The 26,480-nt window shown below is 54.6% G+C and overlaps 1 protein-coding gene and 1 long non-coding RNA gene across 4 annotated transcripts; both read right to left on the bottom strand.

Moving 5' to 3' along the window:
* Nucleotides 1-1,985: 1,985 nt before the first annotated feature.
* Nucleotides 1,986-21,423, bottom strand: LOC114056302. 3 transcript variants are annotated; one of them, XR_003570976.1, is made up of 5 exons: nucleotides 21,247-21,423; nucleotides 19,906-20,217; nucleotides 19,334-19,480; nucleotides 3,412-3,775; nucleotides 1,986-2,378 (listed from the first exon to the last, which is right to left on the bottom strand). It is a non-coding gene; the product is annotated as an uncharacterized LOC114056302 (long non-coding RNA). The 3 variants fall into 3 exon arrangements; XR_003570974.1 differs by lacking the exons at nucleotides 1,986-2,378; nucleotides 3,412-3,775 and adding an exon at nucleotides 11,816-12,237; XR_003570975.1 differs by lacking the exons at nucleotides 1,986-2,378; nucleotides 3,412-3,775 and adding an exon at nucleotides 11,816-12,237 and having other exon boundaries at nucleotides 19,906-20,141.
* Nucleotides 21,424-23,182: 1,759 nt separating this feature from the next.
* Nucleotides 23,183-26,282, bottom strand: BUD13 (BUD13 homolog; the record flags this gene model as incomplete). The annotated part of the gene is made up of 5 exons (XM_027881310.1): nucleotides 23,183-24,686; nucleotides 25,015-25,096; nucleotides 25,468-25,649; nucleotides 25,840-25,978; nucleotides 26,162-26,282. Coding segments are annotated over 5 exons (618 nt in total), but the record flags the coding sequence as incomplete, so codon positions are not given.
* Between the last annotated feature and the right edge of the window lie 198 nt (nucleotides 26,283-26,480).

The raw sequence follows: 26,480 nt of genomic DNA, 5'->3' as shown, positions 1-26,480 counted from the left end.
GCTCTGGAATAGCCCAATTGTCGCCGGGACAGGCCCGGTTCTAACAACAGAACTCAGCTCAGGTAGAGCTGGTGAACCCGGCACGCACAGGTGCCCCCGAGCTGGAGAGAGGGCTCCAAACTAATTAGCACACGCACAGCCGCTCATTACTATTATTACTATGACATTATTAATTTCCCCACCTCTCATCTGCACCTTTTCGGTGGCTTCATTTCAATCTGCTTCAGCATCGGGGAGATGGAAATTAAACCCAAGTGTTTATCCTGGAGTCACACAGCCCTTCCCCTCCTCCTGCCGCTCCATCACACCCACTCCTCGTGTGCCAGGGGCTCCCAGCGTTCCCAGTCCGGCTCAGAGCTGGCATCCATGGCCCCAGTTCACCCCATAAATGGGGACTGGGTACCTGCAGGGCAGCAGCCAGGCAGGGAAACAGGATGCAGCAGCCCAGATCTATTTGTTGGGAGTCATCAGGTACTCTGGGCGATCAATCTATTACCATAAACTTAAGCTTCCAGATTCTTTCATTTTAAATGAATTTTCACATCGTACTTCCAAAAGAGCTCTGCCTCCAGTCAGCTCCCCTTTATCTAATAAAGCTATGCAAATATTTTGTTATATTTCAATGAAATATGTCGAAAACTATTACCCAGTGCATTATCTCAGCATCAGCAGGGAGGCTCTGGTCTCTGCCATGAGCAGGCTGTCACTCACTGAGCCCTGAGGTGACAGAGGATGAATGTCCCCTGCCCCTCAGCCGCCTCTGTGAAGGTCACCTGAGGCAGGTAGTGCTGCCATGGGGCCAGGGGGCTCAGAGGGGGCAAAAGGGACATGATGGCACTGAGCACGTGCTGCTCCGCTCTCCCAGGGCACGAGGTGGGAGGAGGTGGCAGCTCCCCTGGCACCCAGCTCTGCCCAAGCCAGCCAAAGGGCTGAGGCACTTGGATACACACCTTGCTGCCTTTGATTTGCAGCAGGTACTATTCTTCAGTCCTCCCTTCCCTCCTCTAGACTTGTTATTGCCAAAGGACACAATGTGCCAGCCCACCCCCAGCCCCCTCTCCTGATCTCAGAACTTGCCTTTATAGATTTATTTTTTAAAAAGCACTTTTATATTTTTAATTGGTATTCTGCAAACTCGGAGCCTTCCCCAAGGAGCTGGGATGTTTGTCTTCAAAAAAGCCTTTCTTTTCCCAACAAATTTTTTAAAGTACAGATTTTGCTGGCACGGATGAATGAGCTGCCACGTGCCCCCCGTGACCTGCCCGCAGACGAGGCGGCTTCTCCCGCTCCCAGGCTCTGGTGTGAGGGGGAGGAGAGGCAGTGCAGCAATGCAGCAACTTCCCGGCACCAAACCCCCAGCCCGTGCCCTCCCCAGCCCCCCAGGCAGCTCCTGCCAGGTCCAGGGGGCTGGATCCCAGCCCAGGAGCAGCCTCTGCTCCCCCGGCTCCCGCTCTCCTGCGCTGGCACCAAATTAAATAACTGCAACTCCCTTTTTATTCTCCATTTGACAGTAACGTATTGCAAATGCAGCTGGTTTTGACATCCTAATATTCAGGCTTGTACCCCTTGGGATAAACACGTCATCTGTTATCTGAGCAAATGATTTGCACCGGGACAGCAGGGAGCAGGGAAGCAGAGCAGACAGGCGGAGCGGGGACGGGGCAGAGAGCAGTGCCCAGCCCGGCCGTGGGCCTGCCCGGGGCTGCCATGGCACCCTGGTGGCCCTGGGAGGGCTGGGGACACGTGTCCTCCCCTGCCAGGGACAGATGTCCCCATGACCCAAGAGTGGGATTCACTGGCTTTTATCACACCAATGTGGGTCACATCCTGACAGCCCAGTGCACAGGGCACGGCTGAGCGCCCACTGTGATTAGCAGGGTGATGGCACTGCTGCCACCAGCAGGGTGAGGGCACAGCTCCAGCTCCTGTCCCTCCTCGAGTGCTGCCTGGCTGCCTGTGATCCACTGGGAAGGCAGCCAGGAGCCTGGAGCAGAGGGTGGCTCATGGTTAGTCCCACCTGCACCCTCCCCAGGCCACACCCAGGGATGTGCAGATCCTTGTTTGATCTGTCCAGAGTCAGTGCAGCGGCTGCACAGAGCAACTGGGAGCACTGGGAATTCCAGCTGTGCCTTTTCCCGTGCCTGTTTCTTTTCAGACCATTACAGCTCTACCCACTCACCACTGCTTCCCATGAACAGGCTGGCAGGGCTTAGGCGATATCAAAACCCCATTGATTGTTTTGCTCTGTGTTTAAGGAATAAAAGTGGTGGAGCTTTCCCAGAAATCCTTTGAGCAGCAAGACACAACCACAGCTCGGGGCTGAGTGCAGAGCAAACGTAGGGGTTTATTTCTCTTCTCTTTATTTCTCTGGACTTGCTCTGCAGAGGAAAATGATTGTGGATGTTATTTAATCAGAGGCAGGAGCTGATTCCTGACTACCCGACTTCCTGCTGTAGCTGATAGCTGCCCTCCCACTGGCTCTAATCCAGGTATCCATGTGGTGCCCCCAGTGCCCTGCTCCAGCTCCATCACCTGCAGAACCACCTGCATCCCCTGGCCATGATCCCGTGTCAGCACTGTGCTGAGTGCTGCAGGACCTGCTCCCACCTGGAGGATGTGGTGCCCCTGGAGCATCCTGGGAGCTGCCAGGCATCCTCAGCCCAGGCTCCTTGAAGGGGACACCAGGGTTGAAGTGATTTCACACCAAACTCCCCATCCTCTCACCCCATGCTGCCACCTTTCCAATTCCCCTTCCCGCTAGGCACCAGGCTCCGAGGGGGGAACTTGGCACGAGGTTTGGAGATTTATGTTAAAATCTGCAGGAAGACGCTTGGTGCCTGTGAATATTCCGTAGGAGGAGATGGATTAGTGACTGAGACGTATCTGAAGGGATTTGTGAGGAATTATTTATGGTGGTAACAAGTAAGCACTCATTTAGCTTATATTATACATTATCCAAACAAGGCGTTGAGCTCTGGAAGTTAAGGCAGTAATGCCACTCCAAATTAAATTCATCAGTGCCTTAATTAAGATCTATATTTAGTTGTTAATTAAGGGGAGTGAGCAGAGGGTTGGATGCTGCGTGAGGAGCGATGCTGCGCAGCGAGGAGCGCGCGGTGGGCACTCGGCGGGTCGGGGCCTGCTTGGCAGGATGAAGTTTGGGAGGGAAAAGTTAACTTGGAGGGCCGGGAAGACACGAGCAGCGGACACGGCTTCCCTCTCCCACCTCCCCTGCACCCGCCTCATCAGCGGCTACAGCGCGGCTTTGATCCCAGAAATCAAACCCTGTCTGATGGGTGACTGGATGTTATGCTAATCCAGGTTGATTGAGCTGAGATAATTACACTTCATCCAGGTTTCCTGGGAGTTTTGAATAAATATTGATGCACAGCTGTCCCCCTGCTCAGGTACCTGAAGTGGAGAGCTCTTCTGTGGCTCCAGGTTTGCCTTGTGCCAATGGACAGGCTGGGAACGGGACCAGCGGTGGGGCCAGGGACACCAGTACCCACTGGTGGCCCTCCTGGTGCAGGAATCATATCTAAGCTCTCTTTCAAGTTGCTGTGGGCTGATCATGCCTTCTCCCTACCCAAAATAGCTGAGCACCTGGCCGGGGGGCCCTGGCCTGTCCTCCTTGAACCTTCACCAGGGTGTTTTCCAGGGCCACTCCTGCCCAGGATGCTGCAGGAGAGGCAGCGGCACCGAGATCCTCGGTCTGCATCCCTGGGACAGGCAAGGAGCAGCTGGAGCCTGCGGCCAGGAGCCATCTGAGCTGACTCTGGAGCAGGAGACACAAGAAAACAAGCAAATCAAATTATACATTCCTGGGAAGCATTTATAAGCTGTGTGCATTCTTTAATCTTAATTAGAAATCTTAGCAGCTCCTGCCGACTCTGTAATCAACGCTGGAGCACGGCTGACCCCCATCGTGCTCACCTTGAGAGTCTGGAGCAGGTATTTGAGGAGGGAGCTGGGGAACGAGCCGGCTCCACGTGCTCTGTGTGGTGGGGAAGCCTCGGGGTACAGAGCCGGGATCAGAGCGGAGCGGCGGGGAATGATGAGTGTTACAGCTGAGCTCTAATTAAACATCCCGCACTGACAATTCCAGGAGCCCCAAATAATCTCCTTGTTTGTCTCAATAACATCCCCATTTGCAATAAATGTGATTTCCTTGCGTGCCATCAGAGCAGGCAGCCGGGAGCTGCTGCCGGTGTGGGGGGAAGCGCCGAGCGCTGACACGGGAGAAAACAGATGCTGGTGTGGCTGCAGAGCCTGGGCTTGTTGGAAAACCAGTGACTGGATGGGTGTTGCCAGGAAAACCCCCTGTCCTGTCCACATGCCCTCTGCACACACCATCCACTGCCAGGTTATTAACGGGCAGCGCTCGCCGGCTCTTCATTAGCGTGAGGATAAAGAGCCACTCGTTTCCCCACCACGGTCCAGCTTCAGCTGAGCAAACCTGGAGAGGGATGGGCAAACAGGGAGCTGCTGGCCAGGCTTGTGGGGTTCATGGCCGTGGGAGAGCTGTGCCAAATCCCATACCCCAGTGGGGCCTGGGCTGTGCAGGACACTGGGCTGGGGGTTGGGCAGAATCCCCCCGCAGTGCTGCAGACCCTCTCTCAGCACTGCAAGCTGCTTTGCTTCTTCCAGTTTGATTCTTCCACGAGGATGATGCGAAGGATGTTTGGGCGGGGGGAGGGGAGGCAGAGCCCCTAGACAGTCAGTGCCTGCAGCAGCAGAGGAGAAAGGAAAGCAGTCCTGCCTCTCCCATCAGCTGGGGGGCTCATTTGTTCCATCATTCCAGTATTTTGGATGTCTTCCAGGGAGTTTTGCTCTGCCAGCCCCTTCCCACTGCGAGCTGCGTGCTTCCCAGCCCAGCCCCTGTGCGTGTGTATCTACGTATAGATATCTTCAGTGTGTGTGTGCAGCAGGCACATTCACAGCACACACAGACAAGCAGGGCTGCTCTCTGTTTGTACACAGAGAAAGTGATTCCCGCCTGTCTGCTCTGCCCAGCTGGAGCAGCAGCATGAGGAGGGGTGGGAGCGGAGCTGGGGCAGTTCTGCTCTGCTGACCACCACTGCTGGGTCTGGTTTTGTAGAATCACAGGATGATTTGGGTTGGAAGAGACTTTAAAGCTCATCTCATTCCACCCCCTGCCGTGGGCAGGGACACCTTCCATTAGACCAGGTTGCTCCAAGCCCCATCCAACCTGGCCTTGAACATTCCCAGGGATGGGGCAGCCACAACTTCCCTGGGCAGCCTGTTCCAGTGCCTGACCACTCTCAAAGCAAAGAATTTTTTCCTGTTTTTTCGCTGGGATGGGCCACTCTGACCCACTCTGCTCTGGGGTTCAGGGCAATGCTTCCACAGAGGCTCTGCTGGGCCCTGACTGCCCCAATTCCCACCATTTCTTTCGAGCCTGGGAATAAACAGAGCAGTGGTAATAAATGAGAGGCACCATCCTGGCACTCCTCGTGTAATTGCAGTTATTTAATAACCTCCTTGTGACTTAAGCAAGGCAGCCAAAAATCCTTCCCTCCGAGGGGACCGCGCTGGGTACTGCATCCTGCATTGCCACTTGCAACAGCTAATAAGCAATAAAGCCCAAGTTTTAGCAATAATTAAAGCTCCCAGTGGCTCCTGAGTCCTTGGCACTGATGCAGCCACCCCGCAGGGAGAAGGGGAGCAGTGCCACCTGTGATGTCCCTCCTGGGCCGTGGCACACACAGTGCCGGCTTGCCCGCGGATGCCAGAACATCACCCCATGACACCCTGCCCTGCCAGACCCCGGCTCCCCACCTGGTTTATTTTATTAAGCCCCCTCAGAACAAGCAGAACTCGCAGAACTGTGATCTGCTCCATCAGTTGGATCTGGTAGAAACTCACAGACTAATTAAGTCGTGTCCCTCCCCGCCCGCCACAGCCGGAGCGCTGCAGGGAGGGCAAGTGGGACCCGGCACGGTGCCATCCTCCCTGGTCTCTGCAGTGCCCCACGGCGTGGGGTGCCCCCAGGAACCCCCCCAGCCTCTCCAAATGGAGCAGGGAAAGTAGGATGATTTGTTGACATCTCTGCTTCTGGTCATAATAAAAATAAATAAATAAGGGGGGAGAAAAATCCCTGCGAACATGAGTAATGGCCCAGGAATGAGCAACCCAAGATAAAACTGAATAATAACATGTCAAAAACTACACGATGTGGGTTTTTATTCCCCAGCGGAGTTTCCTTCCTGCTAATCCATCACTGTAGAAGATGCAAGATTACTGCTTTCAGAAAAAACTCCGGGAGATAAATGTGAGTAAATTAGGGTTTATTATATTATTTAGGACGATATAATTTCCAAAGTTCCTTTATTAAATTATTTATGCCCTTGGCGGTGGCTCAGCTGGGCAGTGGCCCTCCCTGGCAGCATCCCCCTGTGCCGGGTGGCCGTGGCAGGGACAGCAGCAGTGACACAAAATCGTGTCCCATCAGCAGGGATGGTACCCTGGGTGGATCCATGGAATTGCAACGTCCTGCCTGGATCCTGCTCCACAGCCCCCTGAGGGGTGGCATCTCCCAGGACATCCGAGAGGGGCAGCAGTCCCTGGGGGCTCCCTGCTGCTACCAAATGCAACACACCGACGTGCCCCATCCCACTCCCCTCCCTGCTGGCACTTAAACAGGGAGCTGGGCGCTCTTCTGGAAATTGCAGCAAAATTACAGCCCCATCCATAATGAAAGGCTTGTCCTCCGGAGGGGAGGCTGGCAGGAGCCAGCCGTCCTGCTGCAAGACAAATGTAGCCTGTATTTAAATCCGGCGGTGGAGACGCTCACCGGTGAGCGGCCGCTCCAGCAGCACACGGCACAGCCCGGCGGACGGGCCACGGGGCCGGGACAGGTGAGGCAGGTGGGGAAAGGCGAGCTTTGTCATGGCTGGGAAGGGAGGCTGCTGGCAGGAATTTAACATGCTTAATGAGCCATCCCAATCCTCCAGTTCAGGAGCTCTGATTCCCCCAGCCGGCAGCGTCACCCAGCATCCCAGACGGGAATGCCACGCACCAGCCCTGCCACCTCCATGGATACTCCCAGCCCTCGCCACAGAACCTGCTGGCATCGTCACCAGAGCCGTGGTGCCCACCACCAGAGCAGCCACGTCATGCCTGCCATCCTCTCCTCAGCGCCGGGAGCTGCCGTGGCATCCCTCCTCGTTAGCTCCCGGCCCTGCCGGCCGGCTAACGAGGCCGGAGCTGACAGAGGAGGATTACCCGCTCCCAGGAAGCCGGCGTGATTGTGTTTACTCCAGAACCTGGGCCGATTTAGTTGTCGGTGCGCATCATTAATCTTCTTCTACAATCCCTTCCCCATCTGCTCCCACTTTTTAATGAACTGCCACTTGCCACACTCAATAAAATCAACACTTTCCCAGGATCGCAGCAAGAGGGGAAGCGAGAAGCAAGGCAGGGAGGGAGGGACGCAGATAAAGAGATGCACTTTGCTTTGGGAAGGTGTTTTCTCATCTACATGGGCAAACAGAGCACAGCAGCCCTCCCTGAGACACTTTTGGCTGCCTTGCCCCGAGCCAGTCACAAATAACCACATCAGACTGCGCTGAACGCGAGCCGTACAACGCCAAGTGTCAGCCCAAGTTTGATCCCAGCTCTGCTGTTCTACACAATTATTTTCAGCGCATCAATACTGCAGGCGGCACCGAGATTGTAGTTTTCCAGCTTGCTGGCAGCTCTGGGGATTCATCCGATATCAGGCTATTACCTTCTGATTACTTTCCTTGGCAGCCAACCCGTTTGGAGCTGGCAAATAAACAATAGGGAAGAGTGTGATGGGGAGCTTAGCTTTCAAATTACACTTTTCAATCATTTGTCACACCAAAGGTATAATGAGTGTTTCATACAAAACTCAAAAGGCTGCGGGGCTGGGGGGGGCTCCACTTAATGTGGAGGGTGCCGGGTTTGGGTGGAGCTCAGAAACTCCATTCCCATTTCTCAGAGTTTTTGTTTGTGGATGTGGCCAGCCCAGCTGGGCAGGACCTGCTGGAAAGCCCTGTGATAGGTGAACGAGCCAGAACCCCCAGGGATGGGGAAGGACAGGGCAGGTGCCATCCCAACACACCTCCAGTGACCTCCCTGTCCCTGGCAATGGGAAGGGCTGGAACACCTACACTAATCCTTAAGCATTTGTCCCTTAAAATTACTCAGGACCAGAGAATCTCATGTTAATGTGGATCTAATGTAGAAATCCATATGAGCCATTGGGTATTAATTAAATGCCATCACTCTATTGATATTCCTGGTGTTTATTGCTCCTGCAATTAGCACCGAGCCTGCACTGCTGTGGCACTGCCCCCTGCACGGAGCATCCCCCGGGCACCCAGCAATGGGGCCCCAGCCCTGCCCCTTCCCGACAGCCACCTCCCGCCCTGCACAAAGTTTCCACAGCAGGCTCAGAGGAGAAGCTGCTTTGGGAGTCAGGATGCTGCTGCCTCGCTCCCTGCATCCTCCCCCGAGCTGTTCCAGCCCTGTCTCCCTCCTCAGCTTGCAGTCCCACTGCCCACATGTCAGATGAGAGCAAGGAGTAGAAATCGCTCCTTAAAGTTCACAACCCGTCACTCCAGCTTTCAGAAATACAAGCAAAAATGGCAAAGCAGTAGGGGGAAAATCCATTTCTTTCGAGATGATCTTTCCCTGGAACATGTCCTGTTGATCTGCAGTCAGGGAAAGGCGAGTGTGTTTGTCTGAGATAGGGGAATCAGATCTGTCTGAACTCTCCTCTGCTCCAAACTCCCCACTTCAAAAAGAGCTTTCACAAAAAGAAAAGCCTCGAGAGAGCAATCTCTCCTGTTCCAAGACCTTTCCTTTGGGAATGTGCCCCTGGAGGGAGGATCAGTCCTTCTGCCCTTCTCCCATGCTAAAGGAAACAGGGAGATACATCTGGCGATACCCCTGGGAGGGGGGACAGGCCCAGGCTCTCCCTGGCTGGTTTTGGGCTGGGTGCTGTGACCCCAAAAGCACCAGGGCTGCACTAGGGACTGCTGACCTGTCACATCCCACTGCGTGGCTGAGCTGGGTGCCTGGCAGGAGGCAGAAAGGGCCTTTATTCCTACAGAGATAAAAGGACTTCGCAGGGACATCTCTGCCTTCCACAGCTCCTGGGGCACCAACACATCTGTGGGGGCAACCCTCGCAGCATCCTCAGTGCCGCGGGGCCACCAGCGGCCTGGGGACACGGTCAGTCCTGACCTGGTGGAACCAGGCTGCCATCTCGGGGGACACTGCGACCAGGGGGGCACCGCGGGGCGCTGGGGGTCTTATTAGAGCCTGTCGCTAATTGCAGCGGCGCGGGGCGGGCGGCGGCGCGGGGATGCGGGTCCCTGCGCCGGTGCAGCAGTGCCACCTCCTGTCCACGCCGCGGGGACAGCCCGGGGCTCGCCCACCCTCTGCGAGGGTCTCTCCAGGGCTCAGTGTCCCTGCACCACTGCTGGGGGTTCGCTGTGCCCGAGAGTATCCCCTCCAACACGGGGGGGTGCCGGCACCCCGACACTTGCCAGGGTTTGGTGCCCGGTGCTGCTGCCCATGAAGAGGGAACACTGCAAAACAGCTCTCTGCTAGCAGAAGAAACTGCAGAAAAATAAGCTCTTCGTCTAAAAGAAAGGGGAAAAAAACCCAGCAGCGTGACCTATAAACATCTGCTCCTGTTCCCTTCAGTTACTGCAGAGAGAGAAGCCAGAGATATTTCAGGCTGCTCATACATCTGGGAAGGGGTTTGGGGTTTGCCTAACTTCCCCCCCTGCCCTCCCCCCAAACCACTTTCCAGGCTGTAAGAACTGAAAAGCCCCCGCAGAAAGGATTAGAGTTAAACCTCCCTGTCATTATCTCGAGGCGGTGTCCCTAAATGCTCGCTCTGAAGGGGTTTCTGTGGGGACATCTGCTCTGGGGGGTCTGGCAGGTCTCCAAGCCCCTTTCTAGCCCTGAGGAGCCCCTCTGTGATAAGGGGACAGGCAGAGAGGCACCGAGAGGCACTGCAGGGTGCATGTCGGGGGGCTGAGCCTGCTCCTGCCCCCACAGCTGCGACGGCAGCCAGCAATAAGAAAATAAACCCTGTATGTTCACGTTTGCTTTCCTGCTGCCCTGATTCCCACCAGGATGAGCAGCTCCTCACTTTGTCTCCCCAAAGGCAGCCCGTGTGGGAACCCACCCTTCCTCGGGGGAGCAGCCTGGGGTCTTCCCAACAGCTGCCAGATCAGCCAGGGTGCCCTGGAGTGGTTCTGGATGCTCAGCCCTGAGTTACAGGGGAATTTCTCTAGAGAGAGGCTGTGCAAAGTCCTGCCTTCCCTTCAGCCACGTAGGCAAAGGATGCTCTCCAAGGGAGGATGCAGTGCCCAGGCACAGAAAGGTGCGGGAGAACTGGGAAAGGAAACGAGAAACAAAACCCAGCTGGTGAACAGCATCGGGAAATCCCACTGGGAGCTCAGGAGAGGAGCAGGAAGCAGTTTGTGTAACCTTGGAGACGGAGACAAGGAGCCCCAAGCGGAGGGAGCGCAGTGCCGGGGCGGGCACCGGCCTGAGCGCTGGGATGGGAACATCCCGGAGGGCTGGGGGAGGAGGGCTGTGAGCTCCTTCCCAAAGCTGGACAGAGGGTCCAGGAATGAACCCACACAGGGCCTGGGGAAGCACGAAGCAGTTCTGCGGGGGAACAGGAGGGTGAGGCAGGTGAGACTGCGGAAGAGAGAAGGGGAGGTGGAGGGATAGAGGGAGCGAAGCGGGAAGGAGATGATGCAAGAGCAAGAGAAAAGATCAGATAGGAAATAGGGAAGAGCACGGATAAAAGCTGTACCCAGGCTGCACCAGCGCTCCAGCCAGCACATCACAGCCAGAACTGTCCGTCTTGTGAAGCGCTGTATCCGTTTGGATAAATCCTATCCATCATCCAGAGCAAGCAATGCCTGCAGTTCCCTCGGAACCTGGGCTGGCTTCAGCTTCTCTTACTTTCCATCCACCCCATTCCATGCCCCTTTTGCTCTTTCTCTTTGGCACAAACCCCTTTGAGGAACCCTCCAGATTCTCTCCTGCCTGGCCACCAGCTCGGAACTGGGGACAGTCACATGTTCCCTGCTCATTCCTGGAGGGAGCAGCAGCCCAGGGAGCCCAGCCGCTTCTCGCCAGCAGGGCAAGGGACACCTCGGATAACGGGGCATCAAACAGCCGCAATTAGCTCCAATCTTAATTACACACAATACTGATGAGCTCATCAACTTAATCTAATTAGTCTGCAGAGCTCAATTGCCTGTCCCTTTTTCTTAAATAATGTGCTATCTAAGCCTATTATCCCTTTGGATACAACCTGTTCACTTGCACGATCCGTCAGCCAGGCACGGCCGGCCCTGCCATGTGCACCCACGGCACCTGTCACCTTCCCCTTCGTGTCCCTCTGGTCCCTGGGGAGGAGAAAGAGGCTTTCCCGAGGGGCTGCAACCCCGCAGCATCCAGGCTCTGAAAGTGCCATCAGCTCTGGGCAGTGGTTGTCACACCCAGGGATCCCGGTGAGCCCCCAGCGCCACAGCCAGTCCCCCCAGAACCTGCCCTCGCCCTCTCCCCGAGCAGGAATCAATGAAATCCCCTAAAAGCTCATAACTCGGAGGTAATTATAAGAAGCATCAATTACCCAGCGATGCAGGTTTCATGAATTCAATTAATTTGCATAGTGATCGATTGAGGCAGGGCCCCCGGGGGCCCCGGGGAAGGGAGGACATTGTTCTGCACACCATTGATTCCACAATGTAAAACCAAAGCGCTCTCCCCTCATTCAGAGCTGCTCATTCAGCCATATTAACTTTCAGATCATTTATTTTTGTATGTCTTTCAACTCTGTTTGTTGCTATCACAGAAATGCAGAGTATTACATTGTAGAGAATAATTGAATCAATACAGTCATGGTGCTCTGGGTCTCCCAGACCCGCAGGAGCGCGGGAGCTGGCGGGAGCCTGCGCGCAGCCGGAGAGGGGTTGTTTTAACCTTTCCAGTTATTAAAACGCCCGTCTGGCTCTGGATTAACTTTCTGCACTGCACGGTTGTTATTGTTTCGCCGGGATCGGAGCGGGAGCCGCCGGCGCTGCGAGGAATCCACAGAGAGGCTGCTCCCTCTCCCCGAGCACCCTGAGGCTCCGTGTCAGGGTGCAGACCCAGCCAGCCCTCCTTCCCCTCGCTGTCCTTCTCCATCGCAGGCGGCCACACGCAAATAAGGGCCTGGGAGAGAGGAAGAAGCCCCTTGAAATGAAAAGCCAGCGCATAAAGGAAGAATCCTTCAGATTGAAACGGCTCTGAAAAGAGACGGGTTTTAATTCTGCCTCCCCTCCCACTGGGATATTAGACAGCTAAATAGCAGCGTGCCTGTTTCCTTCAGATAACCGGCTCCCAATGAGCACCGTAATTGTCCCCGGCCCCTCTCCGGCGCCATGCCGAGCAGGTCATTTACCGCCCGGCACACGCAGCTAAACACAAATCCATTTTCCAGGGGAAAATTTCTATTCTTATCTGGGCTCTGCAAGAGGGTCGCACGCGGCCCCCGTTAATTGAAGCTTTGATGTTTGTTGGAGGAGGCCTCTGATCAGCTCCGCAAAGGGCTGAGCCGCCGCCGCGCGCCTGCGCCCGCCGGGCACTGCCGGGATGGCCATGCCAAGGAGGGCATCCTAATAAAGAAGGAGGGAGCATGCACACCCCACCCCAGCAGTGACATGCCCCAGGGCCACCTGCCTTCAGCCCCGGGCTGGTGGCCCACGCAGGCCCAACCTGTAGCGCCGAGCGCCCGCCCAGGGCGCTCCCCGTGATCCGGCGTCTTCTGAGCGCTTTGGCTCGTTTGCTGCAATATCCTCCAGCAAATCAAGCATCCCCTTCTTGGGATGTTTTCAATCTGTTTTATGTTGATTTTAATTAAAGAATTTGAAACTGAACAAACAGTTCGTAGCAGGTGGCCATACGAGTGTGAAATAAGCAAACTGTTCTCTCTGCCACAAACCCCACCAGTAAATTCCTTCAAATTAATCCCAGCCTCCGAGAGCCTGCCGGCTCTGTCTGAAGCAAGCCGGGCTCTGCCGGTCTCCAAATATTTGCCTTCATCCCAGTGCCAGGAGCTGGGGAGCAGGGATGGACAGAAACCCTGTCCTCAGCAGGGCTGCTGCCTGCCCACCTTCACTCCTTGAGAACAGCAAGGCTGATTTCCCACTGGGAAAATACTGCACCACGGATTTGGGAGAGGCTCTTGGAGCCTGGCTGCACCTTGTAATGCCACCAGCATCAACCTTAGCCAACGAGGAACCTTTCCTCCTCTTCCTCCTCCAGGGCAGAGCATCCTGCCCAAGCATCCCTGCTCTGCTCCAGGACTGTCCTCTCTTGCAGCAGCAAGGAGCTCCTGCCATGACCTTGACGGTACAGAGGGAAGGGCCCCTGCCCAGGTAACAGCCACTGCATATTGATGGCCCCCAGGGAAGGCAGAGGCAAAGCACAGATGCCCACAAGCTTTTCTTCTTGCAAGGCTGTGCCGCAGACAGCGAGGGGAGAGAAAAAAGGAGGGAGAAGAAACACACTCACGCTTCTCTTCATCTCACACTCCTGCCCTCTGCCAGGAATCTTATCAGCATCTCTAAGAGATCACATTTTGCCCTCTGGAAACATCAGCTCCCTCACTGACTGCAGGTGGAGAGGAGCCAGGGGCTCATGCAGTGTCTTGGATCCTGTCCCCTGGCCCTGGGGTGCATGGGCACCTTGGGCCATTTCCATTTCCCTCCTGGTTCCCACCTCACCTGTTCTTCCTGCTGCTCCAAGCACAGCCAGGGCTGTGATTTTAACAGATTCTCTGTCACTTGCTGTCTCCCACCCCAGCTTTTGGTCCCAACACCGTTTCGGGAAGGGAGGCAGCTCTGACCCCAGCCCAGCCATGGAGCCACTGAGCCATGGAGCTCCTCACTCCACTGCTTTCAGAGGGACAGACTTGTCCATCAGTCCCTTTTCCCTCTGCAGTGCTCAGAGCATGTTTAACATCCCATCTCTCCTGTCCCCAGTGACCCAGAGCCAGGACTCCAGAGCCACACTCCAGTCAGGCCACGCTCCGTGTGTGCCCACGCCAGCCGAGCTACCCGGATAATTACAAGATGTTCCACTTTCCTGGGATTACCATCGGTTTCTCTTCCCTTCCCCTCAATAAATATGGATGCACAGCTGCTGCTAAACACAAGCAACAGCAATAAAAAGGGGGCAGGCTGCGAGACGCCGCTGCTTCCCTCCCTGTGTGCGCTCCCAGCGCTGCCGCTGTCCTGGATTCCAGCGCCTGGGAGGCGAGGGGGGGGATTGGGATTTTTTTTCCCCAAATGCCAGGCTCAGGTGTCTGTGAAGACAAAAGAATGCTAACAAACACCTGGGGAAGGAGACGGGATTTAATAGAAAATGAGGCAGCACAGCTTCTCCCGCAGCCTCGCCCCGGAGCCTGGAAGGAAGCGCTGAGATTAAAGAGTTGAACCCCTTCCGTGAAGGCACCACGGGAATGCCTCATCCCAGTGCTTCCTCCCAGCCTTTAAAGGCAAGGATATGCTCTGCTCCATATATTAATCTCCTAATCACTAAATTAATTTCCATCTCAGTTACAGCACGCTCGGAGTCTATTAGTAAATCCTGGCCTGGCTGCTTGGCAACTTTTGTTGTAAGATTCCTATTAGATCGTGTTTCAAACCAGCGGAGATGGAGTAGTTATTATCTTAATAAGTCAAACATTAAAGGCACTACAGTGGGGAGGGGAGCGTTCCTGCTGCTCCCAGTCACGCACAGCACACCTGGGCAACCAGCAGGGATCCCCATCCTCCCCTCCCCAGGGAGCCCACCCTGCACCCCCAGCACCCCTGGGGCCGGCTCCACGCCATGCTGCCCGTCATTCCTCACTCCTGAAGCCCAGGCAGAGCTGGTCTCCTGCTGGGCTTCATTCCAGAGTCCGAGCCTGTCATTCCAGAGAGGAACAACCAGACGTGTTTGCTCAGTCGTCTGTGAACTGATTTTCACCCAACCCCTGGCGCATCCCCTACACAGGCAGGACGGGGGCACAGGGCAGCACCGTGCCAGGCTGTGCAGGGGCTCAGGACCAGCACAGGGGGACACAACCCGGCTGGGGGTGCCCGGGAAGCACCAAGCATCGACAGGCACCCTGTGTGCCCCCCAGGCCAGCGCAGGAGGCTGTGCCAGCTCACTGCAGATTGCCTCCACCATCCACCCCTCTTCCCGCGCCGCACGCCGGCTCCTCCGGCTCAGTGGCGTGAAATTTAATTTGCAGCAATCAGCTGGAGGTGAGGCAGGCGCCGAATTAGCTCGACGTGATGCTCTCGCCTCCGCCCAGGCCCCCCCCGCTGGCAGGCGGTGGAGGCACACGGTGCTCCCTGCTTGTCTTCCCAACCCCAGCACTCCCGGGCGGGGGGTCACCCAGCCAGGGCCATCGTGGGAACACGGGATCAGCCAGAGCTGCCCTGCTCCTCCCGTCTGCTTACGGGAGCAACACGGAGGGTGAGTTATGGCGTGGCTGGATGCACACATATTCTGATAAGGAAGAATAATAACTTGTCAAAGATATATATGATATGTGTTTTCTTTCCAGACAGAATATATATTGGGATAATTCATCAACTCGGCCTGGCACTGGCCAGAAGAGAGAAAGAAGAGAAAAAGAAACTCAATAAAAAGAAGTCAAGGCAGAAAAACCCCTTGGCACTGAGTGCCACCTCCCTGCCGGCTCCCTCTGCTCCAAACTGTGTCTGGCAGGGACTCCTGCACTGTTCCACTGGACCCTGGACTGCATCCACAGGGATGGTGAGCCATGGCCACCACAGTGGACTGGGACAACTGTCTCTCCAGCCACCCTTATGGCCATGAAGAGGAGTAAAATGTGAGTAACAGGAAGAAACACTTTGGGCCAGAGACAAAATCCAAGTACCAGCAGCCCTAACTCCGTGCTGCGCTGAGCATCTCCCACGAGCAGGAGTGTGGCACAAATCCCAGGATACAGGGGCTGAAAGCTGGCACATCCCAACCTGGCACACTCAGGGAACCACAGGAAGATGCAGAAAGGGTTTGTAAAGTGATTTGTCAACTGACAAGCGAAAATATATTACCAATTTAGGCCCGTGATTTGCCTGCAACTTTTTTATCCTTGAGATGTTGTTGAATAGATTAAAGTGTCAGCTTTGATCCATGCATTTGGATGGGAACATAAATATCTCTGGCGCTTCTCCTCCCGGTCAGCACCTGCTGCGGGGCCGGCGTGCCCGGGGGTACTGCCTGGCCGTGCCCACCCACCAGACAGAGGCCCCAGGGCTTCTGCAGAGACCTTTGGCAGTGCCTTTTGGGCTGCTCCTCGGCTCCCAGGCCGTGCTGCTGTGGGAGGAGGCAGCTGCAGCCTCGGAGCAGGAGGAGCAGGATTTGGGAGGTAATCCCGTCTATCCTCCCTGCACGCTCGGCTGAGCTCGGCCTGGCCTCACAGCTCCCAGCCCGGCTGGCCCAGCAAATCCTGCTCCCACAGAGCTGTCAGGAGTGGATACGAGTGTGCAGGGCAGCAGCTTCCCTCTGCTCCTCAGCCTGCGGCTGCATCCCTGCTCCTGAGGGTTTGCACCCCCCTGCCTCGCTCCCTCCATCCTGCAGCCCTGGCATGGGCAGAGCAGGCAGCTGCCCCCAGGGCAGCACCAAGGCAGCACCCCCAGAAATGCCAGGATAGCAGGGCGAGACCTGGAATGACGCTGATATTTCGTTTAGGGGGAATTTGGCCGGACCTGCCAATGTTTTAATGCTGGTATAGAGCAGAGGCTTGGCTGGAGAGTGTAGGGAGGGATTTTGGATGCACCTGGGATGTGGGATGCACATCCCAGGTGCAGGATGTGCCACTGGGACAGTTCCCACGCTGGCACTACCCCTGCAGTCCCGTTGGATACAGCTCCGTGAGGTGCCACAGCAGTGCCAGCCAAGCACCTGCTCCCGCAGCAGTGAGCAGAGATCGCTGTTCTGGGTAATTTCCCGACACAGAAATATGCAGCATCATTCCACTTTCAGGCAGGGAAACAAATGAGTCTCTTCTTGCTCCCCTCTCCTGTTTTCCCCTCCTTCCCACCCTCATTTGATCCCACTCCATGTGGCAACATCAAACGAGCACTGAATATTTTAGCTCCTGTAAAATATTTATGTTATAACGCACGGAAGGAAATCGGTCGCTTCCAAGCCATGTAAACATATGCCTCTGAACAGCTGGATCCCTGCCTGTGCTGGGTGAGGATGTGGCTGCACAGCTGTTGCATTCCCAGGTATTTAAAGCCCTGGAAGGCCAAGCATGACCAGGAAGGGGCAGGGAAAGGAGGACCAGGATCTTGGAGCCTGAACTGTCTATGGAGCATTGCTCGCCTTCAGGCAGATCCTCTGCCCTGCCCCACAGAAGGGTGGGCAAAGGTGGTGCTCTGAGCCCCTAGAGAGGCCTGCCCTCCACCCAGCAACTGGAGATTAATTGAGGCCTGCCATTAAAATGTCACCGAGAAAATTATTAAGTTAAGGTAAACCACTTCCACGCGTCAAAAGCAAAGGCAATCAGTCCTAGGCATGTCCCCCTAGGAAATTATGTGGAGTAATTAATCAAAAAGCTAATGAGAAATGTGTTTTCTTTCCCAGCCTAACACCACATCATATTCTTATTAGCCAAGGTTATTACAATAGTAATCATGCATGCTCCGAGTTCAGATTGGGTTTTTTGCTCCACTGCCACCAATTTAGAAAGCCATTAATGGGAAAGATAAACCCCGATACACAAACCAGCCTTTTGTGTCTGTGTGCCCTGCGGGTGATCCTTGCCTGTCACCCCATTCCGGGCCACCCCTGCCCGTCATGATGGGCATCACGGGTGGGCACTGCCAGCCCCATCAGGGACACACCACAAACCAGGGAGCTGCTGGGGCGAGGCTGCCACATCCCCTGGCACCCTGCTCTGCTCTTCCAGCCCTTTCCCAGGGTGGAAATCAACACCCAGACTCCAGGAGACATTCCCGCTGTGCACAGGAGACAGGTTAGGATTAGGGTTCAGGAAAATTGGGAACGGCGCTGTTTGTGAGCACCCAGTGCTGGCACTGGGTGCTCATCCCTTATCCAACTCTATCCCTCTTGTTCCAGTGCCAGGAAGGGGGACACAATGCTCTGTAATTCCAGCTGGAAGCAGGTAATCTGCTTGCTACAATGGGTTCCCCCTTGGCCCAGCTCAAAGCGCAGCCACCTGCCAATCTCAGCAGCCCGAAACTGCACCGTCAGCACCTGGCAAAGGGAAACCAGCTCTGCTTGATATTCAGCATTAAATAATTCAGCCCCTACAGAGAGACGAGGGAGAAGAATGAGCCTGACAAAAAATATAAAGATTTCCTATGCCCTGTTAAAAATGCATTGACCTGATTAGCTCAGCTCGAGGAATGCTGAGCCACGCTAGAGCCGAGCAGGGAATCCCAGTCTGCACTGACAGCAGCTCAGAGAGGACCTTGGTGGGCAAATCCCACTCTCCAGTGCACAGGAGCACCTTCTGTAGGGTTTTCTGTGTGTGTTTTCCTGCTAAACCTCTTTTCCTTGCTTGCACACGTGACACACGTGGGAGATCTTGCTGCAGGAGGGGCTTTCCTTCACAGAATCACAGAAACAGTTGGAACAAGTTGGAAAAGACCTCCAAGATCATCAAGTCCAGCCTTGGACCGATCACCACCTTGTCAACTAAACCAGAGCACTGAGTGCCACGTCCAGTTGTCTCTTGTCCAGGGACATCCCCCACTATGCAGCCCTGGCAGCTCAGGACTTTCTCAGGAGTCCGTGGGCACGAGCCAGAGCATTGGAGCCCCCCTGCACAGCTGCCCCTCTGCCTCCCCGCCTGCCACGCCGCTGAGGAATCCCACACAAACTCTCCAGGATGTTTGGCAGCCCCAGCTTTGATGTGTGGATTAATGAGAACTGACAGCACTGGAGCAAACCTTCAGAAGCCCAAAGGCAGGGCCCGGGGCAAGGCTGGAGGGGACAAGGCTCTCTGAGCGCTCTCTTTGTTTGCTCCCTGCTCGGCTTCACCTCCCAGCAGCGGCAGTGGGGCTGGGAGGGGTGGTGGCACACCCAGCCAGGCTGCCCAGGGCTGGGTGGTGCCAGCTGGTCCCACTGGGCACCATCCCCGGGGATGGATTTGCGATGGCACCCTGGCACAGCCTCCTGAACACACACTGGCATCCCAGCAAGGACATCCTGTGGGAGCCAAACGCTGCTCCCCCCTCACTGCCCGCCCAGGGCACGGGTGAAGGTGGCGGGTGCTCACCTGTAGCACTGGAGCTGCGCTGGCCAGGGAGGGGATGTGGTGTGTCCATGTCCTGTGCCTGGAACAGGGCTCCTCTCCTCTAGGCTGGGCACCTCATGGCACACCCCTTGAGCAGGGCTGGATGTGGCCAATGTCCTGGCACGGCCCCTGGAGAGAAAACAACCCCATCACCACCCAAACACCCCAAAGAGGAGCTGCTGCAATACCATAAACTCCCTCCTAATCCACTGCAGCACTCAGAGGAGGGCCCTTCAAGAGGAAATCCGTTCGTTAGCCGGTAATTACACACGGGCCAGAACAACTGCCGGGGCACTGCGGACATAAAGCACTCCAGTTATAACCTGCAATTCCTTCTGTAGGGCGGTTACTGCTGGACCAACACCTGGTTTACAGCAGGGCACCAACCTGGCCCCGGGGCCAGAGGTGCCAGCAGGCAGAGGGTCCTGGAGCAGCCACCGTCACTGGGGATGTGGCCATGGGCATCCCCCAGAGCAGCCAAGGCCATGGGCCTCACTCTGGTCAGCCCTGCCATCCCTGTCCCCACAGAGGGGACCAGGCACTGCCATCCTCACCTTCTCCTCCTGCACAGGAACTGGGGCTGGCGGCGGTGGCGGGCGGCCTTGGCTGATGAAGTTGTAATTCCTGAAGTTCCTCCAGAATGAATATGGATGCACATCTGCCTCTTCTTGGATGTAACAAATTGGTAGAGACTGTGTTAAATTATGCCGAAACGGTGTCCACTGCCAGCATCCCAACTACCCCGGGCACGGAGCGGCTGTGGCCCGGAGCTGCCGGGATCTTCCGTGGACTGGAAAAAAAGAAATGCTGCAGTTTAAATTCTTCATCAGTGTGGTGCAGAGGGGGTCCTCCACACCCTCCTGCTCCTGGAGAGGATGAGCAGACACTCTGGGGGAGGCAGGGGTGGCCCCATTCCATGGTGGGGACACGGTGCTGTCCCCTGGGGTGGCCGCAGGGAAACTGAGGCACGGGAAATTTCCCAGGCCCTGGGTGTGCAGCAGAGCGTGGCTGAACCGTAAGCCCAATTACCCAGGGCCTTGCTCTACCCACCAGATAACGCATCTAAAACATGTTTATTTCCATCCAGGCTGCTTCTCAATTTGATTATTTATCTCCCATTTAGCCTCTGACAGATCAAAGGCTCGGCGGAGGGGAAGCGGAGCCGGGCTGCGCATGAAAATGAGCCTTGATACATAATTAATTAACATAAAACAGTTTCATTAGGAGATGGTGTTACATGGCTGTTTGTCTTAAAAATTTAAGCTGTGTAAAGAGCACGAGGGAAAGCACATCTCCCTGCCAGCCCCCTTCCCGTCGCTGCCCATCCCAGCCCTGCTCCAGCTCCCGGGAGGACAGGGAGGGGCTGGAGCGTGGCCCCTCTCCCTGGATTGCGTGCCATGTCTCCCAACCTTGATTATTAATCTGTTTTTAATTCTATTAAGAGATAGCCAGGAGAAAGAGTATCAATTTTAGATTAACAAGGTTATTAGCACTTAATTATGTGAGGTGTCTTTGTAATTGAAAAGGAAAAGAGGAAGCACCATAAATATCCCGGCCCCCGAGCTCCTGGGGGTTTGCGGGTGGCTCTTTATTCACGAGGCTGTGGAACCATAAATATTAAATATCTGGTGAAAAAAAATCACAAGGCTGAGAGAGGATGCCCTCTGGATATTCCGGCGCCGAATGTTCTTGCATTTACAAATATTCATTAACTGGGATCTGCAAAGTTATTTCCACCAAGACTCGGTGAAGGAGGAAGAGAGAGAGAGAGAGAGAGAGAGGTTATTGAAAAAAAATAGAGTCTAGAGTAAATATTATTAGTAATTTTTATCTCTGCGTGTCCCTAATTATTCCATAATTAGGGAAAGTGCACATATGCATATACAATCACTAACCTGTCGGTCTCAGGGATTTTCGTTCCCAGCCCTGCCATGGGAGGCAGTTGACGGGAAAAACTCTTCTCCCCCAAAAAGAAATGGGGGGGTGTGTGCCCTGGGGGGACCCCACTGTGGCACCCTCCCCCATGCTCCGTGCTGAAAGCCCGGGACGATTTAGGGAGCCACCAGCTCTTCCCAGCACCCACGACCTGGAGCTGCTGCCAGTTAGAGAGAAATTAAATGACAAATCTCAGGCTCTTTTTAATTAAAAAATAATAGAACTCAGCAGGAAACGGTGCAATAACACAGCACTTCCAGAACCCACTTTGCTGGAGCTGTTAAAAAAACAACAGCCAAGAGGCAGGTGGGGGGAGAGAAGCCACATTCGCAGGGACAGGTGTGACAGGACAGGTTGGCAGGACAGACACAGGGTGGCCATCCCCAGGACCATCCCTCCAACCAGCCCCTGAGTCCCCCTCCCATGGGCAGAGGGCTCCTGGGGGCAGGCGGTGTCACACCCCAGGAATTAAGCTCTTAATCTAAACACATTACCATGAGCTCATCAACAAAAATCTAATTACGACGCGTGAGGCCGAGCTTAATTGCTCGTCCTTGACACGAGCAGTGCCCACAGAAGCCCCTGAGCCAGGGAGAGCCTATTACTGGTGTTATCCTGCTCCTTGGCAAAAGTATAAAAGGAAAACGGGGAAGAAGTACTGTTGTGCAATCAGCAGCAGAACACCAGACAAATCAGCTTGTTAATTGGTGGGGGAAGCTCCGAGGGTCATTAGCAGGTGCCCATCTGGGGGATGGGCAGGGCGAGGCTGCTGGGATGCCAGTGCCCGCTCCAGAGGGACAGACAGGCAGTGGCAGGACCTGAGGGACTCCAAAAAGGAGGAAAATGGCTTAAACCCAGCTTTTCTCAGAGTCACAGAGTGTAAAGACTGAAGCTGGAGCAGATTCTGAGCTCGGCCCTGTTGTCCCACCCTCGGGAGCCAGGCCCCAGCTTCCCCCAAACACCCCTGGGCTCCTCGTTAGCTGATCCCACTAATGAGGGAATCGGGATGCAGGAGGTGGCTGAGCCCCACTGCCTCCCCCGCACACTCCTCCCCGACTTATCACTAGTCACAGGATGTTTACAATAATTTTTAATTTGCGCAATTATTAATCATTTTTCTATCTGTCTCATTTGCATAATAATTACTCTGCTCGCTGTTTGCCATGACTGTGAATGACAGTGGTTTAAATTAAATTAAGATTTTAATATTCATTTTTTTGGGTTAAAGCTAATCAAAGCTGCTGCTCCATGCCAGGAGCGGGGCTCTGCCCTTCCAGAACCACTAATGAAGAGATCCACGTCCCGGTGTCACTCCTCCATCTCCATCACCCCACCCGTCCCAGAGGATCCCGCAGCATTTTCCAACTGCTCTGCTGCCAGAACGGCTCAGACAAGGCCACATCTGGGACAGGGCATGTGGGATGCAGAGCAAGGGCACGGGGACAAACCTGCCTTCCTGTTCCCTGGGCAGCACACGGGGGGACAGGATCCTCACCTGAGCTCCCCCATACCCTCATTTTGTATAGATACATCTTAAAAGTAAAATATCTGGTAATAAACATAAACCAGACGTATAAACCCAGCATTGTGATGAATGAGTAGGTTCCCCAGGGTAGCACCTCTAAAATTTTTAAACCCCAGCTTTCAAAATCAGCTGCAAGAGCAGAACTTGATACTGCTTTCAGGTCCTAAGCACAACACTTTTTTTAGTACCAGCATTAAAATTGCTTTACTGCCCTAAGAGCAGCTTATAATTCCAGCTATGACACGAGCCAGCTGTGACTGTGGCTCTGCAAGAGCAGCCACTGTCACCAAGCAGGCGAGGAAGGTACCAGCAACCACCTGAGCGACGACTCTGCTCACAAGGGCAAACTCAATCTCACAGTAGGTTTTTTTACATTTCCAGCAGCACTCTGATAAGTGAGAGCAAAAATGAGTGTGTGTCAAGTGGAGCTGCACTTGTCAAGGCTGCACCTGCTTCAGGTTACAGGGAAAAAAAAAAAAATAGGACCTTAATGACAGAAGGGGAAAGTACAACTGGAAACACTGAGCAGGATGACAAAACCCACCTCACACCATCACCTCCCACTCCCAAACCATTCCCTGCCCAACAGGCTGCAACAGGGCCCAGGCTGGGAAAGATTTACCCACCTTGGAAAAACCACCACCACACAAAATCACGTACAAAACGAAAGGTGTTATTTACAGGTGTACACACCAATTCCAGGACTGCTAGAAATGTTACACAGGGATAAAAAAAAAGGGAAGTCCCAAGAGTCTGGCATTCCAGAGCAGATTTTGCCATTATCCCTCCCACCCACAGCCCTCCTAATGCTGGAGAATCCCTGAAAAGAGCGATCCTGCCCTGCCCCTGCCCACTGCTGCAGCCGAGGCATCTCCATGGAAACTGCTGCCTGCATTCCATCCCTGCTCCCTGGGACCTCAGCAAGAACAACTGTATTTATTTCCACAAGTGCTTTCTGGCATGCAGGGAATAAGGGAAGCTCTGCCTGGTCTCCAGCTCTGAGACTGACAAATCTGATCACAGGAGAGGGGTTGTTACACCTCACACTGGAGCCCCAGGCAGCAGCGTTGGGGAAGTGCCGAGATCAGCACTGTCCAGAAGGGTCTGGGGGAACCAGCTGCTCCAAAATATAAGGGAAGCAATTTAACCACTCTCCATACGTTTACTTCCACAAGAAATGGACCCTCCACAAAGAGTTGCTGGCGCTCCAGAAGATCCTGCTGCCCAAAGCAGGTCGCTCTTCTAGTGCCAGAGCATTCCCTGCTCACTTTCCTGCTTGGACAGGGCCAGGAGAAGCTGAGTTCGAACTTCACTGCACTGTGGTGACTCTGGGATCTACAGAGCACAATAACTACACAAACTCAGCAGAAGTTCAGAGGCTAAACTTAAGCTGAGTTCTGGAGCAGGCCGACCCACTGCGCGAGTGTAACTCTCTAGTGACCAAGCACATTTTCACCTGAGATTCAGGACACCTGAGACTTGGGAACTGCCCTCAGAGGTCAAAGCATTTGGCATAGAACAAAAGAGTTTGTTACAAGATAACTAAAGGGACCAGAAACCAGTGTCTTCCACAGAGAGCTGGGGGCTCCTGCAGGCAGTGGCCCCTGCAGGTTGTCCCTGGCTGACAGGGAAATCCAGCCTTGCCTCTCGGAAGATGGCCCTGGGATACTGAATGCCAAGGACAGGGCTTGTTCCAGGGAGAGCAGGCCATTCCTCACAGCTTTGGCAGCGGGTGATGTCCAGGGGATCACTCCAGGAGCTCTGCACAGTTCTTGTCTCACCTACATGTCCTCAACACTCCACTTGTAGGCGAGTTCCTGCACCGCCTTCTTGTTGGCAATCCGGGCAAAGCGCTGCTGCTCGAACCCGTTGGACCTGCAAAGGGACACCCAGGAGACCAGAAGCTGCTGGCCAGAGGCTTTTCTGAAGCCACAAAGCCTGGTAGAGATGCTACAAGTTTTCCACTACATTTACTCTGGTTACTGTGGTTACCAATAATTTGCACCTCTGAGGTTACTCACACCCCTCCTGAGAGTACCAGCCTTGTCCCCTCTGTCCCATCACCCACTGGTACCTTAATCTATTCAAATTCCCTACTGCCAACAATGTCACTCATCCAGTAACTGGATTCAGTAACTTTACACTATGACCACCCTGAAGCACAATTCACTTGTTTTTACTCTATTCTAACAGGAACAAGTACCTGTCCACACCGTCCCAGCGATGCCCGGGCCAGATGTTAAACCTGTTGAGTGGAGGTGCAGGTCCCTTGTACCTGGGTTTTTCTGGAATGGAAAGAGCAGAACAGCTGCTTTCAGCACAAACAGGTGGTCACATCCTCACCCACCCAAGAGCTCTTGTGTCTGCAGGTACACACAGGCAATGTGCACAGGCCACCTGCCAGCCAGGGACAGCTCCCACAGGAAGCTCCCAGAGGCACACTTCAGCAAACTGCACGCTGCCGAGTTTTAACTCACCAGATCCTGCTCTGAGCTAGGAAATCACAGTCACCATTACTGGTAACAAGCCAATAACTCCAGAGACTGCAGAGAAAGTCCCTCAGGACTCAGCTGTTCCAGCAATTTACTGAAGAGCAGCTGCCTTTCTACACTGCTGAGGCCTTAAATCGCACACAGGCGTAGTTCCAGAGCCAAACCTTTTTCCTTGTTCTCCTTGGCCTTCCTTTTTTTGATGAGGGCAGCCATGGGGTCTCCTTCCCTCTCTTGCTCCCTCAGCATTCGATCCAGATCCTGGTCATCGATGTAACGGGCCAAGGGCTTCTGCATCTCTTTGATCGCATCTTCCACGTTCTGCTGCTGCTGCCTCTCCTGGGCCAGCCTGGAAAACACAGAGTTTCACCCAAACCCAAGCAATCGTTCCCTGGGACTTGTTCAGTTTGCAGGATGTGCCACGCTCCTGAACTCCCACTGTGTGTGCAGCAACAGAGGGAACAACTGAGGGGTCTACAGCACACGCAGATCCAAACCAGGCCAAAGGCAGGAGATGGGGAGCGTCGGGAGCACCTCACCCTTTTCCCCACTTGGCATATTGCTCTTCTCTCTTGGCCTCTGCTTCAGCCTTCAGCCTCTGCTCCAGCTGCTCCTGTGCCAGGTTCCTCTTGCGGCCAGACTTGTCTCGGAACACGGTCTTGGCATTCCGGGATTCCTCTGGAAGGGATAGATGCCTCAAGTCACATATTTTGGAACATTTCACCACCTTCACGCAATCCAACTGCTGTAACTTTCATTTTGTTTGCCCTACTCTCCCAAAGAGCCTGTCACCCAAAGCCAAAGCAGCCGAAGCAGAAGAGAAGGTGAGCTGGGGATTGGGCCACGTTCCCACATTCCTACCTTCCAGGTGCTTCATGTTTCTGTCTGGCTTCTGGAGCTCCTGCTGCTCCTTCCGCAGCACATCTGCTGACACCAAGCCAGCTCTGACCCCGGATGACATCGTGTTTGCCTGGAAATCAAACCAACCCCACGTTTAAGCTGGCTGAGAGCAGTGCACTCAGTTGGAGATCTAACAAGGGGTTACCCAAAACCACAAGGGACAGAGCAGAGACAGCCCCGTTAAAGCCACTTGTACAAAAACTTCCCCACTTTGCCAGTCCTTGGACCTCCAGTTTTCCATAACAGGAAGAAACAAACAGCTGGACAGGAAAAAGGCAAT

Source organism: Empidonax traillii, unplaced genomic scaffold (genome assembly GCF_003031625.1).
Source record: "Empidonax traillii isolate 1590-97213 ecotype Southwest subspecies unplaced genomic scaffold, ASM303162v1 scaffold87:size1256882, whole genome shotgun sequence".
NCBI classification, from domain to species: Eukaryota; Metazoa; Chordata; class Aves; order Passeriformes; family Tyrannidae; genus Empidonax; species Empidonax traillii.
The sequence above is the reverse complement of the archived record's forward strand: the minus strand, read 5'-3'. Positions and strand labels throughout refer to the sequence as shown.